The sequence below is a fragment of the Cyrtonyx montezumae genome, unplaced genomic scaffold (genome assembly GCF_038088225.1).
Source record: "Cyrtonyx montezumae isolate F1298 unplaced genomic scaffold, pur_monq_1.0 scaffold_15, whole genome shotgun sequence".
NCBI classification, from domain to species: domain Eukaryota; kingdom Metazoa; phylum Chordata; class Aves; order Galliformes; family Odontophoridae; genus Cyrtonyx; species Cyrtonyx montezumae.
In genome coordinates, this window is record NW_027071881.1 from 9,843,647 (window position 1) to 9,859,364 (window position 15,718).

Genomic DNA, 15,718 nt, shown 5'->3' on the forward strand with positions numbered 1-15,718 from the left:
TCATTCAGGAGCAGCACAGAGCAGAAGCAAATGCAGCTGTGGCTCGTGGGTCACAGCTGGAGGAGTTGTATGGAGAGGATGGAGACAGCAGAGCTTCCTTCCCTGCAGCCCCGGGGCTGCGAGGCCGACTGGTGCTGTGGGGCTGCAGGGGAGGGGCCCACGGGAGTGGGGCAGTGCCGTGGGGGTCCGCTCCACGCTGGGTGCTGTGACCGTGCCACACTGCAGGCCTCAGCCTTCATTGCACCGCGTGGTGCACGCTTCGTTCGTCCCTGTTTGCTGGCTGCTAGAAACAGACAAATGAGAGGGGCTTGTTTGGTCGCCTCGAGCCGCCTGTGGGCTCTGGTGGACTGTCAGTTAATATTTCTCCCCTCCTCCCCGACTTTCCCCTCATTTCCAGTTTCCGAGGAGGACTGGATGTCAGCCACGGGCAGACGGGCGCCGAGTCCGTGTACACTGTGTTCCGGGACAGGGAGATCATGTTCCACGTGTCCACCAAGCTGCCTTTCACAGAAGGGGACACCCAGCAGGTGAGGGCTGAGCCCGGGGCGCCCGCGGGGCGCAGACACCTGCCTGTACCGACCGTGCCTTCCCTTCCTGCTCAGCTGCAGAGGAAGAGACACATTGGCAACGACATTGTGGCGATTATCTTTCAAGAAGAGAACACGCCGTTCGTCCCAGACATGATTGCCTCCAATTTCTTGCACGCCTACATTGTGGTGCAGGTGGACAGCCCCGATGCAGACACCACATCCTACAGGGTATGGGATCCCAGCCTGCATGCGTCGTGTTTTGTTCTGTTTGTGCACGGCCACGTGCAGGATGGGCTGTGTTCAGATGTCTGCATGGCTGGAAAGTGTATATTAAACGTATGTGTGTACATGAACACATACACTTGTGTTTGTTCAGTTACAGTGTGTGTATACATACATATAAAACGTGCCCCTGTAGCAGCATGCTCATTTACAGAGCATTTCTGGTGCCACAGCTGTTGCAGGGAGCCCCGGAACCTCATACTGATAAACAGTGCCCGAGTGCAGGTAGCATCACCCCTCCATGAGGAGATGCAGCTAGACAGTTTCTCACACTGAAAGCACGCTGCTTAGGGCCACGAGAGAAAATGGTCTGAGAGAAGTAGATGTGTGCAGTTACCCTGCGGGCTCAGGGTGGGCTGCAGCCCGGGGCTGGGGGCATTGTGCTGCACACCCAGCTCACTGCTGCTCCTGGCCCCGCAGGTCTCTGTCACGGCCCGGGAAGATGTCCCCTCCTTTGGCCCGCCGCTGCCGAGCCCGCCGGTGTTCCAGAAGGTGAGATGGGACTGGAAGTGCACCCCAAGCTGGGAGCTGTGTGTGGGTGCAAGTCCAGGGCATGCGTGGGGGAGCTGGGCGTGGGTCTGCGGGGTCACAGCACAGTGTTACCAGGAGAGGGGCAGTGCAGATGTCCAACCCCCCACTCTCGCTCCCAGAGCCCCGAGTTCCGGGAGTTCCTGCTCACCAAACTCATCAACGCCGAGAACGCCTGCTGCAAGTCGGACAAGTTTGCGAAGCTGGAGGTACAGCTCACGGCCTTTTTTTCCACCACTGCCCCACACCACCCCCACGCTGCCACTCCTCCTTGCTCTGAGCTGGGTCAGCACTGGGACAGCCTCAGCGATGAGCAGTGCGAGCATCCTCACGTCCTTGTGCCCGGGGTGTCCCACTGAGCCTGGTGTTGCTCCCCAGGACCGGACACGTGCTGCCCTGCTGGACAACCTGCACGATGAGCTCCACGGGCACACGCAGACCATGCTGGGGCTGGGGCCCGAGGAGGACAAGCTGGAGAATGGAGGGCACGGGGGCTTCCTGGAGTCTTTCAAGGTAAAACTCAGTCCCTCCCCAGTAGGAAGGTTAACGTGTGCCCAGGGCCAGAAGGCGTCTCTGTGGAAGGTGCAGATGGGGTTCTGGGCATGAGGGGCTCTGAAGGCAGAGGAGGGTCCCCGCGTTGCTGCCGTGGGGGGGGAAGTGGAGGCTCAGCGGTGTGCTGCTGGGGTGCAGGATGCAGAAATCGAGGCGTGATGTATGGCAGTATTCACGGTCTGGGGCACCGACTGTTGTGTCGTGCGCTGTTGTGCGCGGGTTGCAGGGTGCCCTGGGCCGCGTGGTGCACCCAGGAATGGGAGCTGGCTTCTTCGTGCCCCGGCGCCTCGGGGCCGCGCTGCTGGGCTGCGTGCTGGCCTATCTCCTGCGCTGTGTGCTCTGAGCGGGGTGGGATTTCTGCCCGTTGCATCACACTGGAGAACTCCCGGCCCTTCCTCCTGGCGGCGGTGCGGGCACTCATCTGGCAGGGTGCAGTAGGGGACGTGCCATGCTCAGAGTGCTGTGCCGGGAGGACACCCTCCTGCCCACGCAGCGCTGGAGCTGGCAGCAGAGTGACCTGCTGCTCCTGCACGCAGACATTGGTTTGTACAAATTGCTGATCCCAATAAATCCGGTCTGATGGATGCTTGCTTGCAGCTCATTACTTGAAGGGCAGGAGGGGACACCGTGGTCCCTGTGTGGTCTGGGCCTGCAGGGTCAGTGTGGGTCAGGACTGAGGGGTTTTACATGGGGCTGAAGCCGGCAGCAGAGCAGTGCCTGTGCACCATGGATGCAGTGCTGGTGCATTCAGAAATGCAGCCCTTGGAGACTTGTTTCCTCCAACACCTCTGTGTCCTGAGCTCTGCTTAAGTGGTCTGGAGGAGGATGTAGCCGTGGCCTGCTGGGTAGCACAGCGGAAATTCAGAAGGCAGTGGCTGCAAAGGGAAAGTTTCCCGTAATTGGCACACCGGTATCACAGTCCAGTTTGGGCTCTGGTTGCTATGGTGATCGCAGTAATTAAAATAAATGAGCAGATTTTTTTTAACTTGCGCATTTCCCTGCTGCTCTTCGTGGCGTGTGCCAGACTTCCAAAAGATCTCATGGTCTTATTTGTGAGTGCCTGGGACAACAACTGAGGGAAGGCTTTAAAAATAGCTCAAGTCCTGTTCAAGCCTCCAAAATGGGTGTTCAGATTCGCAAAAGGTCTCTGCCTCCCGCATGCACGGCTCTGGTTCCAACAGTTTGAGTCAAAACACGTTGAAGTCGTCCTCAGCCCCCACGTGTTCAGTGCCTGCTCAGATTTGTGCCTTTGCTCCTTTCTCTGCAGCCCCGGGCTGCTCTGCAGGGGCTTCACAGCCCTCTGTGCTCCATCCCTGCAGCAGCACTGTGGTCTCTGTCAGTGCTGCCACAGCGAGGGGCACCGCAGCCCCTTCCGTGTGCAGAGCTCAGGCGGTGCTCGAGCCCCCAGGGGTCAGTCCTTCACAGGGAGCAGCGTGCACTGAACGTGGCACAGTCTCAGGTGGCAGCAGGCTGCACTGCTGCGTGCTGCATGGGAACCGACAGCGGTGCAGGAGCAGGAGGGGCAGGGGGCTCCTCGCAGAGCCTTCCTACAAAGCCAGGGAGCACTGCTGGGGGTGACCGCTGTACCCTGTCCCTCGCGGCCACAGAGAGCCATCCGCGTGCGCAGCCACTCCATGGAGACGATGGTGGGCAGCCAGAGGAGGCAGCACGGCGGCATCCCGGGCAGCCTGAGCGGCGGCATCGCGCACAGCAGCGGCGAGGTGACCAAGACCACGTTCTCGGTGAGCGCGGCCCCGCAGCCGCCCCGTCCCGCTCTGTCTGCGTGTCCACCCCTCCCGTCCTGGCGCGGTGCCGTGGGGGTTTCTCGGCCGGGGCTGTGCACCCCTCGAGCTCAGGCTGTGTGCTTCTTTCAGCCCCCGGTCTCAGCAGCCACAGCCAAGACCCAGTCCAGGAGTCCCATCAAGCGGCGCTCGGGGCTGTTCCCACGGCTGCACACGGGGTCGGAGAGCCAGGCGGACAGCAGGGCGCGGTGGTGAGCGCGGCGTCCCCGGCACTCAGGGTGCTGCAGCCCTCGGTGTGCCCGGGGTGCCAGAACCTCCCTGATCTCCATGTCTGGTGGCTTGGGTGCCTTCTCTCGGATGTAAACCGAAGAGGCGGTATCCGAAGAGTGTCTCTCACTCTTAGTTTTAGCACTTGGAACCAGGGGTATAATCTGACCATTGGTTTTGTCTCCTGTGTTACTCACACAGCCTTTTTGTGCCCTCAGTGACAGTATTTCTGGAGCACAGAAAACACCAGATGCTGGACATTCATCCCAGGAGATGAAATCTGAGACCTCATCCAACCCCAGCTCCCCTGAAATATGCCCCAACAAAGACAGGTGAGCAGCGCAGAACCAAACTGCAGCCAACAGCCAAAGCACCGGGGGCTGTCAGAAATAGCATCTCCAAGTTCTGCTGTAAATAAGGTGGATACTAAGGGAGAAAAATAGAGGTTCTGGTGATTCATGTGCACCGCTCCACGATGATCTGAAAATAACCATCTTTAGAAAAGAGCAGCAGCAAGGAGCTGTATTGGCAGGAGTTTCTGCATCCTGCAGGTGGAGGCAGGCGGGTGCTCCCAGCAGTGCCCCAGCTCCATCCCACAGTGGCTGCTCTGTGCCCAGGGGAGCTCATCCCACAGTGCTCAGCTCGGTGCAGCAGCCACGTGCTTTCCCTAAGCACCTCATCTCCCCGTAGGCCCTTCATCAAGCTGAAGGAGAACGGCCGCTCCAACATCTCGCGCTCCTCCTCGAGCACCAGCAGCTTCAGCAGCACAGCGGGAGAGAGCGAGACGCTGGAGGAGTACGACAGTGTGGTAGGAACCCAGTTCTGTGCTGCTGCTCTGGGGGGGTCCTGCCTCAACAACGTGGGCTGCTCAGGGGGATGCCTCAGCTTCGTGTCCCCGGGTGCTCCCCGTGGGTCCCAGTGTTTTCCCAGCAGGGCAGGGGGCAGTGGGAGGTGTGCGTTCGCTTGGGTTGGCTCCTGTGGGATGAACCCTCCAGAAGGATGGAGGCTGCTGTTCCGTGCTGAGCCGTGCTGTGCTGTGCCACAGAGCGCAGCTGTGCTGGGCATGCACAGAGCACTGTGTGGCAGCAGCAGGAGTGGAGTCGTGTCCCACTCTGTCCACGCAGGGCAGCCAGCCGTCCACTGCGTCGCCCTTCAAGCAGGACGTGTTCATCTACAGCGCATCGCCCGGCAGCGATAGCCCGAGTGTGGGGGCCGCAGCCACCCCGGTCATCATGAGCCGGAGCCCCACAGGTGGGTTCTGGGGTGGTCCAGGGTGGGGGCAGCTATGGGGAGGCAGTGGGGCAGCTGCAGGATGCGCCCTGGGCTGTGGGGTGCACAGTCCCAGCTGAGCCACGCTGCAGCACAGAGCTCTAAAGGAGCACAGAGCGGGCTGTGCCGGGGCCCTGCTTGCTCCGCTCTCCTCATGGACATTTGCAGTAGCCGTGGAAACTCGCTGTCTCTAAGGAATGAGCTGTGACTCAGGAGTTATTTAATAACCAAGCAGCTCTCCTTGGGCCTGGCTCTATTACCCCTCCTGCTAACCAGCTCTGCACTAATTCCATCCGTTGGAGGCACACAATTAGCAAAGTGAGGTACGAAGTCAACAGGAGCCAAATGGGCACAGCAGGCCCCGCTGAGCATCACGGTGCTGCAATTTCCCCGAGCGCTGCGCTCCTGTCGGAAGGAGCCACGATTCAAATGAAAGCACACATCAGGAACTCAGGAGCTCTTTGCAGAACAGCCAGAGAGCTAACAAATCCACCACTAAGAGCTCGGTAATTGGGAGCAGCTCGGTAATTGGGAGCAGCCCTGGAGAAGGACGGAGCTGGGAGCGCAGCCTGGCTCCCTTGCCTTGCCCTCAGCACCCCAGCAGCCCTTTCTGGCTTGTTAGCGATTTTCAGAACGAACAAAACAGCGTTTTTAATGCTTAAAGTGTTTATTTTGCATTTTCCTGCCAAGAGCATTGAAATCCTCCCCTACTTACATAGATCAGTCATTTGTTGCAGCCTTTTCAGTGGCATTTCCAGTAGAAACACTGTGAGATGTAATTAAGCCTCAATTTATTCCATCAAAAACCCTTAATGTACAGATTTTGCCAAACATTCAGTCAACGTAGACTAAACATTGGTGGCAAAACATGAGCGTGCCCGGCTGCCGGCTGCCTCAGCCCTCGCGATGGCTCGTGGGTCATTGCTTCGTTTGCTTTTCCCCACCCGCAGCAGATGTGAAGACCAGGAACTCCCCGAGGTCAAACCTGAAGTTCCGCTTCGACAAACTGAGCCACGGCAGCTCCAGCACGGTACGCAGCCGTGGGGCCGCCCCACGGGGCGGTGCTGCTCGGTGTCCTTGTGCCTTTGTCCGCAGCCCAACCTGACTTGTGGGTTTTTTTTAGAGTCACTAGCGGGAGGAAGGCGGCAGGACTCCTCGGCGGTGAGTGCTTGTAAGGCTGCTGTGTGATTCAGCTGTGCTTTGTGAGGAGGGGCAGCACTGAGAAGAACGGCGGCGATTAATGATGGAACCATCAGTGCCCATCAGCGCCGCCTTTTCTTTCTCTTGAGAATATCTCTGACGCTTTTATCCGATTTTTATTTCAGAGAATTTTTGTTTCAACGAAGGGAAAACTTCACCACCCCGTGGGAACGCGCACACCCACCCGCCAGCACTGTCCCCCCCCCACGGCCGACCCTGCGCCCACTGGAGGACATCACCTCGCCCCCGTCCCCAGCAGCCCCAGCCCTCCCCGTGCCCCTGCCCCCAGCGTGCTGCTGGGCGGGCACCCGAGCGCGTTGGGGTCTCCCTCTGGCACTCGTACCATCCACGCACACGCTCCCGTGGGTATTTTTCCTGCTGGCAGGGCAGGCAGTCGGGCACGGGAGGATTTGGTTCTCCGTTTTTGGAGCTGGTGCGGCACTGGGGCTCAGGCGCTGCCGCTGCTGACCCCGCGTTTCCATCTCGAGATGCTCTTTGGCAGAGGAGAAGCGCCCGCTCCGGTTCCGCTCCCATTGCGGCGCTTCGGGAGCACCCAACCCCCCCAACCCCCCAACCCCCCTTCGTGGATCGCTGCGTCCCCGGGTTGTGTCAGTGTGAGTGTCGTTGGGCGCGTTGATCTCCGTGAGATCTTTCAGCAGAAGATGCGCTCACTGTTCTCGTCCCGTCCCGTTTTGTCCCGTCCCGTTTTGTCCCGTCCCGTTTTGTCCCGTCCCGTTTTGTCCCGTCCCGTTTTGTCCCGTCCTGTTTTGTCCCGTCCCATTTTGTCCCGTCCCGTTTTGTTCCGTCCCGTTTTGTCCCGTCCCATTTTGTCCCATCCCGTTTTGTCCCGTCCCATTTTGTCCCGTCCCGTTTTGTCCCATCCCGTTTTGTCCCATCCCGTTTTGTCCCATCCCGTTTTGTCCCGTCCCGTTTTGTCCCATCCCGTTTTGTCCCATCCCGTTTTGTCCCGTCCCGTTTTGTCCCCGGTCGCTTTTGCTCTGAAGCCGCGGGGCTCCTCCCGGCCCGGGGCGGCCCGCGGTGCTCCGGCCGTGGCTGTGCTGCAGCGGTGGGTGAGGGCGTTCCTGCGTATGTACTGCGAAACGCTTTGTGCTTCTCCGTGACACACGCACACGTGTACACACCTAGATACAAATGGAAGTGCTTTTCTTAATTTATTTTTTTTCTGGGGAAAAAGGGACGGTCCCAACACGGGCTCAGTTTGCTCTCAGTTTTGGGGCCTTTGGCGATGGCGGATGCCAGCTCAGGATGCTGCCACGGCACCAGCAGCTCGGTGACGCTGACTGAAGCCGTGGGTCCTCAGCTGCCGCGGCTGTGGGTGTGGGGCTGCCCCACGGCCCCCATAGGGCACTCCGCACCCGCAGGGGGACGCGCTCCTCTCGGGACGTAGAGTGTGCTTCGTTGTGCTGATGAATGTAGCACTGCACATACCCTGCAAAGGAAAATGCTGAATTTATACCATTAGAATGTGAAGAGAGTTTATAGAGTGAAGAGATATCTTGAAAAACGTATCTGACAGAAGTTTATTTTTGATGTGGAGAGGCGGTGCTTCGTGGTTCCCGGTGGCCTATGTCTGCTGTAAATAATGTACATTTATTTATTGCTATGGTAGCAGATTGTATTTGTTATGTATAAAACTAAAGGTTCACAAATGTATATTTTGTTGCTTAAATGTGTCTTTGCAAAATTCACAATAAATAACATATTTTGTGTCCATATGTGTACCACGTTGAGCCCATCCGTGAAACGACGTTGGCTGTGCACCCTGAGGATGTGCTGTCATTCCCCAGCTCTGTCCATCCCAGGGTGCCCCAAGATGTGTTCACTTCTCAGGAGGCCAACGTGGTTCCAGCATTTGGTGATGAGTGCGAAGCTATGGATGTGTCAGCGTGAGAGTGGGACGATGTCGTGGGACAGGAGTGGGCAGCAGAGGGGCCAAGGAAGAACAAAACCAAACCTACAAAGTTTGGGTTCTCTCAATCAGTCTTTATTGCAGAGCGTATTCTTGCAGCTCCCCCCTTTGCCTGGAACTGGAAGGATAGCTTCGTGCACGCTGACATTCAGCAGCCATGAATTCCTCCTGGGCTGCCCCGCTCTGCTGACAGCGCCTGAACCCTGCGGGGCCGCGGCTGTTCCCTGCTGGCAGTGGGGCACCGCCTAGTAAGGTTTGGGCTGGGGGCAGAGGGAAGGGGGTCAGAGCTGTGGGCGAGGGAGAGCACTGATGGTCATGTGGGAGAAACAGGAATGTGAAGCACACCCACCTTAGCTGCGCTCCGCACTAGGGCAGGCCGAAGGGAAAACAAAATAAAGAAGCTGTGAATAAATGAAGGAGAGCGGCCGGCTCTGCAGCGCAGCACGGCCACACTGCAGCTCAGGGGCATCGTGGTGACCGAGCACAGCACTGACAGTGCGGCACAGCATGGCCCTCTCACCCCCACCACGGACACCCCCGATCCCACCTTTGTGGAGGTGATGGAGTGCAGCCACCAGGCACCCAGTGAGGCTGAGCAGCAGCAGCAGCAGCCAGGAGGTGGAGGTCGCTTCTGCGGGTGAATCAAAAGGAGAAGGGCAGGGGCAAATGAGGGCTGGGACCAGGCTGGTTTTTTGTTGGGTTTTTTTTTCCACGTTTGCTCAGAGCAATGAAAGGCAAAGCTGAGAGCAGGAATGGGTGAGTGGGCCGTTCACCCCCAGCCCACCGTGGGGTCAGTGCCCAGACAGCACCAGCACAGAGCTCAGTACCTCGCATGGCCACGGTGACGCTCCTGCGGACGGGTGCCCGCAGGCTGGCGTGCTCCACGCGGCACGTGTAGGTGCGGCCGTTGTCACGCAGGGTCGCCGTCAGCAGGAAGAACCTGGAGAAGCTGTAGGTGCCATTGCTGCTCTGGCGGTGGCTGCTGCTGAGGACGTTGGGCACGGAGTCGGGGAGCTGCCCAGCACCACGCGGCTCACGGAGCCACTGCGCCTGGATGTCCGCGGGGTAGTAGTTGCGGATGTCGCAGACCAACTTCTGCTGCTCCCCCTCCACCAGGGACAGGGAGTGAACGTTGACAGTCACCGTGGGCTGTTCTGGTGAGCAAAGGGTTCACGGAAACGCTGAGTTTCGCGGCTCATCGGTTCTGCCTCCGTCACCGCCCGCAGATCCGCGCCGTTACCTGTTACCTGCAGCTGGACCGCCTGCTCCAGCTCGAGGGCCGCCGCCCGCACCGCGCAGATGTACGTCCCCTCGTCGCCGATCTCCACGCGCCGGAGCAGGAGGGTCGCGTTACCGCGGGGCTCCGGGAGCATCTCCGCGCGGCCGCCGCTGGAGGCGGTGATCCGCCGCTCCCGCCGCCCCCTCCGCCGCAGCGCCCAACCCACGGCCACGGCCACCCGCGGATCGGCGGCGAAGGCGCAGTCCAACGCCGCGTCGCTCCCCAGCGCCGAACGGAGCCGGGGCAGCCGCGTCCGCACCGCCAGCACCGCTGCGGAGGGGGGCGGCAGTGACGGGATGGGGCGGGGCGGAGCGGGGCCGCTGCCACCGAGCCCCCGCGGGGTGCGGGCCCCGCGCTGCGCGTGGGTCGTGGGGCACAGCCCCGGGCCCTCCGGTAACCGCTCGAGCCGTCGCTGAGCTCCGTTTGTGCCTCGCTAAGTGCCGCAGATGGCGGATTTAACGGAGCGCTCTCGGCTCGGGATGCGCTCCCCCCCCAGAGCGACAGGGCCGAGGGCATCCCCAGGTGGCAATCGGAGCCCAATTAACCCGCGGCGGAGGGGTTGGGGGGGGATAAAAGGGAGAGCCGGGAGGGGGTGCGCCTCACGCGGTGGTGTGGCCCGCTCTGATGCAGCTCCCTCGGAGAAGCCCCTCTGATGGGGTGAGTAACAAGTGGAAATTTGGGTCTTAAGCGATGGGGAAAGGGTGATACGGGGCAAGGGGAGCGCGGGTGCCTGCGATGTGCTCTTGGCTCCCTCCAGCACGCAGTGCTGCTCGCTGCGCTGTCCCCAGCCCTATCGGGGACCGTGCTCTGCCTGCTGCCCCGCAGAGCCCCGCTCTCTGTATTTTTAGGCACGGCAGCTGCTTATCTCTGCCCAGGCCCTGGCAGGGTGCGGTTTAGTAACAGCACTCTGCAGGCAGGACCTATTTCTTGTCCGGGTGAGGCTGCAGCCCTCTGGCAGGTCCCCGTGGCTTTCTGTTCCTTCTCCGGAGCCCCCTCCCTCGGCTCAGCGAGCTGCTCAGCTGTGCTCGCTGACACTGCGGAGGTGCTCCGCCTGCTGACCGGCTCAATCAGCCTCAAACCGTGTGTGCATTAACGCCTCGGTGACTTAAGTGTTTGCTGTTGGGGCTTTTAGCAGTGATGGTATAGAACTACATAAACAGAAAACAACTATGTTTTGAGAAGCTCCGCTGAAGTTACTCATTTCTGCAACGTGTGCATGGCTCTCAACACAAGGGAGAACGTATGCTTTTCAGTAAAAACATTTTGCCTTGCAGTTGCTAAAACATTATCTCAGAATATCTGCAAACTCAGGGGGTAAAAATATCTGAGGTCTGTAAACCCAGAAGTGAATTGTGACATGAAGCAACAGCTGGTGGGACACACAAAGCCGGGCTGCGAGTTCAGAGCACCCCAGTGTCGCTGGAGAGGAACAGCTGCTTTCCCTCTATGTAATCCCTCCAAAAACGTTTCCAGCTGGAAGCTGGGGGGGGTGGACTGCAGTTTGGGACACAACTGAAGCAGCTCAGTGGTAGTTGCTTGCTGATTGCCTTTAGGCCTGCAGCTGCAGTGCCCTGACAGGGGTGCTCCAGCCCCCATGCTTTGTTAGGAGCGTATGAGTCCCCAGAGGAGCGTTACCTGACACGTGTGTCTGCTCTGCGATGCCCTGATGGAGCTGTCCCGCAGTTTGGTGCTCTCTGTCCTCGTGGCCCTGCACGAGGAAGGCTGTGGCTGCATATTTCCCAGCTGTGTGCTTTATGGTGCAGGTGAACCAGGTGTCCAGGCCGTGGGCTCTGACCTCCCTCCCAGGCCAGAGGATCTGAGTGTTGGCTGTAGAGTAAGGGCTGATCCTGCAGTCAAGCATGTCGATATCCTCATCTGTGTACTGCAGAATATCCACTGAGGGCTCTGTATGAACACATGCATGGGCCTGTTACGATCCTGGCTCACCTGAAGGCAGCAGGAGCAGCCTGCCCTGCTCTATCCCGACCCGGAGCATTCCAGCAGGAGTGATCTCGCTTTGTCAGGGCAGCATCCTGCCTGGTGCTGCTGGGTCTGGGGCCTGGGATGGGACTGCCTGGCTGCCTTCCCTGTGTGGGAGGGTTCCCTCTCTCCCAACACCCCAGACCCGGCTCTCTCGGGATGCAGATCGGGGGAGGTGAAGCTGTTGTGCTGAGTTGTGAAAGGCTGATTTTCTGTATCCCCACTGCTGAAGCACAGCAGGGCTGCCTGTTGGCTCGCCTCCTGCCGGGAGCCAGGCTTGGTCCTCCGAGCATCATCTCACCTTGCACAATGAACGAGGGCAGGGTGTCTGCAGGAAGGCTTTCTGCCTGAGGCCTCCCAGCCGCGGGCAGCTGCAGCCTGACGTTCAGCAGCACGGTTTCTGTTTCGTTGGACAGGGGAATGGTTTTTCTCATTTCAAACACGCAGGGAAGTTGCAGGCTCCTCCTGAGCCCTGGGTCTGCAGAAACGATGCTGTTGGGGGTCCTTGTGAATACTGAAAAACAGGGATGATGCGCGCGCAGGATACGTTTGAAGTCCAACAGTTGGTTTGGAAGGAGTGACAGCAGCTCGTGCTGAGCGGCGGAGCCCTCTGCCCCATCCCACGACCCGCGTCCCCCCCGCATCCCCCCGCCCGTCCCGCACGTACCGGCGCTCAGGATGCAGCCGGCCGCCAGCCACGCTCCGCAGCCCATCGCTCCCCGCCCGCTCCCCTTGGCTTCTCTCCCTTTCGCTTTCGCTTTCCGTGGGTGCGCAGCGGGAGGGGCTGCCCGGTGCCTCCGGGGTGGGGCGGTCACGCGCGGCTCCCGGGGGCCGGCACTGCCTTCCTCCTGCGGGACGGGGCCGGAGCGCTCCGTATCGCCTTCACCGGGAACGGGAGCGCTCTGGGTTCGTTTCCCAGTGACTTTGGAACTATAGGAACGGAGCTTTAACTTTTATTGAACAGTTAAAAAAGAAAAAAAAGAAAATACCCACAAACCCAACCTGTACATTGATCACGTACAAACAACGTAAATCTTCTGCCTTGTGACCGACACAAAACATGGAGAGAGGGCAGGAGGTGAGGTGGGGGTGAGGACACCCAAGGTGTGGCCGTGCACCCGGCATCAGAGAGGTGTTTGTGCAGACACAACGTGACGGCACAGGGCAGCACGGGGGGCTGCTGGTTGTGAGCTGCTCTCGCTGTCAGTGTGAGACAGAGAGGAGTTATAGTGTGAAATTCTTGACAGTTCCTCATGTACGGAGCAGTATCAGCTTAAAGTTAAGCTTTGTAGTGTGAGATGATGTCGGCATTTAAAGATAAATGAACAGTTCAGACGTACCTTTAACGAGGAATAGAGATATTTACAAAGCTCACAGGTGGGCGAGTTTGAAATTAACAGCTGAGTATTCCAGCCACAATCTGGACGGTCACGGCCCGAACCCATGGCTCAGCACTGGGTGAGAAGGACGGCTCACCCGGGGAGCTCGGGAGCAAGCAGAGCACTCCTCACCCGCGTCCAAGCTGGGGGAGCAGCATCTCTGATCGCACTCCTCTCAAGCCATGGTCAGAAAGGCTGAGCTAATTTTTTTTGCTGTCTTCTGTTGCTCCATAGTGCTTGTATCCCAGTAGATGGCACTGCCATCCCCTTCCTCGGCTGCACAGTAACCCAGAGAAACAGGACTACAGTCGGGAGAGGGAGACCTTCCAGGGGGCTCTGGGGCTGGAGCAGTGCCACCTCATCCCGGGGGGAGCCCCGGGCCACGGATGGGGCCCTGAGTTAGGGGGCAGCCACCCCATGGTGGGGTTGGGGCTGGGGGGGGTCTCTAAAGTCCCTTCCAACCCAACTGTTGTATGTTTCTATGAAAAACTGCCCCCCCTGTTCGTACAGCTCCAACGAGGAGCGAAGGCTGCGGGAGCAGGCGGCGGAGTTCAGGCTCCACAGGATTTTGAGGGCAGCAAAGGTGAAACGTTCACTTTTACGGGCACGGCCAATCTCAGCTGTAAATGATGCGCTTGGGAGCGCTCAGCTGCTGAAGTCTTGCTCATCAGGTGGAACGTGAAAGCAAACGCTGCGGGTCCTTTCCGCGGGACGCCGTTCCCCACGCGCGGCTCCGCCCCGTGGGGCGCCTGCAGAGCGGCGCTGCGGCCGCCAGGGGGCGGCAGCGGCACACGGGAGGAGCGCGGCGCTCCGGGGGGGGCGGGGCGGTGCCCCCCACGCGTTTGCACGTTAAGTGGGGAAGTGGGGATTTGATGTCTCTCTCGTCTTAGTTCGTCTTATGTAAACCGCTCTTTTCGTATGCATTGTGTTTTCTTGATCTGAGGCTCGGGCCCTCCTGCAGAAAGTCCCTGCGAAGTAGAAATAATGATGCAGTGAAATCGTTTCAGCAGCGATGCAAAGGAGGAGAAAAATCGTGGCTTTCGTGGGCTGCTGGGTGACATGGCAGCACCAGCAACGCGGCTCAGCTACAGGAGGTTTAGCTTTAATAATTTAGATGGGCTTTCTACTGCTATAACACTGCATCTTTGCAGGTCCTAAGCAGTGCTGTAATGCTGCACAGTTACTGAGGAGCAGCTCTGGAGCTGGGTGCACGCTCAGAACGCACACTTGTGATGCCGCTCGTGTTGCTTGGTTTCGGTTTGTCAGCCCTGGCTGTGCTGCCAGGGGCAGCGGGGCAGTTTTTGCCGTTGCAGGTGGCACTGCGGAGGGGCGGTGCCGGGGACAGAGCTCTGGAGGTGCTCGCAGTGCCCCGGGCTGTGCTGGCAGTGCAGGGACGTGTCCTTGTGCCATCGGGGCAGGAGCAGCGCTGCGCTGCCCGTGTCGTTCCTGTGCTTCGCAGGGAGGGCCCTATTGCTGCCCACTGCCTCAGTGCCACCGCTGCTGACAATTTATTCCAGCTGAATAATTTAAGAGGTTTTTCTGCTGTTCTTCAGCTGTTCATTTCCAGCATTAATTCTGATCCAAACCGATGTTTCCAAAGAACACTCCTGCTGTGTCCCTGCTGTCACCATGGTGACTGTGCTCTTGATGCATATTCCCTCTCTGTGCTCCTGCAGATGAGAAAAGTGAGGGAGCAATTCCTGCTCTCCTGACACAGCAGGAGTTGGGGCAGCGTGTTTGCAGAAGCACTTTCATGACTTGATCTGTATGATCAGATCTCCTCATGTGCAGCGAGATGCCCGGGCTGTGCTGCCTTCAGCCGTGGTGCGTGGAGCTGCTGCTGAGTGTTCAATTTGTACCGGGAGGCAGGAGAGGCTGTTTGTTCACAGCCTTCCCTCCAGTGCTGCCTGATGCTCCAGGACAGGGAACAGAGGGTAGAGCTATAAAGGAAAGGGGGAGGAATGAGGAGGGAAAATCAGAACCACTCACCAACAGACCCTGAAAGTTGTGCTCTTCATCTTGGGAATTTGGGCACTCAGCACTGCTTTGCCCGAGTCTGTGCTGAGTACCGAACGTATAACCTGGGGGGCTGTTCTGTTGCAGAAAGCACAGAGCTCTGTCCTCAGTCTGGTGGTGTGAGCAGCGTTTCATTTCGGGTTGCCTGAAGGAAACCAGCAGCCAACCCAAAGAGCTGTCTGGAGCCCTGAAAGCAGCGTGTTCTGTTGGGATGGCTGTGAAGGACAGGTGCCTGCAAGCTCCAGCTCTGCAGTGCTCTGCATCCCTGGTCAAGGAGCAGCTGAGAGCAAATCTGCTTCTGTCCTCACTGGGGCCACAGCTGTGCCCCATCGGTGGGGCAGAGGGCTCCTTGGTGCCCCGCAGCTGCTGGCAGGGCTTGCTGTTGCCACTGGAGGTATCACTGCCATAAGCCATAGAGAGACATTTGGCAAAGCTGCCTCTAGATTTGTGTGTGTAATATCTGCGGTGTTGTGAAGAGTAAAGCTCTATTTTATTATTGTTATTACTGACGCAGCCTTCCAGAGCCTTCACCCCTTTCATTTCTCTTCATTGTCTGCCAATTAGAGCAGAACTCTTTGCCGTTTCCTGAAGGTTTCTCCTCGCTTTGGAAGCAGAATGATGACTGATCTGTATGAATTTGATTTTTCCAAGGAGTTTGATCTAGAGGTGCATCTCATAGGCAGCTCAGCAAAGGAAAGGGCTCAGGGGGGAAGTCAGAACACCAGAGCAGGGAAATGTGCTTCCTGCAGGAATGGGGTGTTTGT

General features: G+C 58.8%; 2 protein-coding genes across 5 annotated transcripts in view; one reads left to right on the forward strand and one right to left on the reverse strand.

Moving 5' to 3' along the window:
• The window catches only part of RAP1GAP2 (RAP1 GTPase activating protein 2), a 43,942-nt gene extending 37,625 nt beyond the window's left edge, over positions 1 to 6,317 (forward strand). For 2 of the 4 annotated variants that reach the window (XM_065732096.1, XM_065732098.1), the window contains 12 exons: positions 398 to 527; positions 603 to 758; positions 1,233 to 1,304; positions 1,463 to 1,549; positions 1,719 to 1,853; positions 3,500 to 3,634; positions 3,767 to 3,885; positions 4,120 to 4,233; positions 4,592 to 4,709; positions 5,026 to 5,152; positions 6,121 to 6,200; positions 6,294 to 6,317. In XM_065732096.1, coding sequence (XP_065588168.1) covers positions 398 to 527; positions 603 to 758; positions 1,233 to 1,304; positions 1,463 to 1,549; positions 1,719 to 1,853; positions 3,500 to 3,634; positions 3,767 to 3,885; positions 4,120 to 4,233; positions 4,592 to 4,709; positions 5,026 to 5,152; positions 6,121 to 6,200; positions 6,294 to 6,302 — 1,282 coding nt within the window. In that variant the 3' untranslated portion in view covers positions 6,303 to 6,317. The remainder of the gene's footprint in view (positions 1 to 397; positions 528 to 602; positions 759 to 1,232; positions 1,305 to 1,462; positions 1,550 to 1,718; positions 1,854 to 3,499; positions 3,635 to 3,766; positions 3,886 to 4,119; positions 4,234 to 4,591; positions 4,710 to 5,025; positions 5,153 to 6,120; positions 6,201 to 6,293) is intronic. The other 2 variants (XM_065732097.1, XM_065732099.1) reach the window with 1 other exon arrangement.
• A 2,232-nt stretch (positions 6,318 to 8,549) lies between these two features.
• On the reverse strand, positions 8,550 to 12,274 carry LOC136045970 (tapasin-related protein-like). Its single transcript, XM_065732208.1, has 6 exons — positions 12,227 to 12,274; positions 11,861 to 12,073; positions 11,215 to 11,484; positions 9,541 to 9,849; positions 9,128 to 9,454; positions 8,550 to 8,931 (listed from the first exon to the last, which is right to left on the reverse strand). The coding sequence occupies exons 1-6, from the start codon at positions 12,270 to 12,272 to the stop codon at positions 8,651 to 8,653; spliced, it is 1,446 nt and encodes a 481-aa protein (XP_065588280.1). The 5' UTR covers positions 12,273 to 12,274; the 3' UTR covers positions 8,550 to 8,650.
• Positions 12,275 to 15,718: the final 3,444 nt, after the last annotated feature.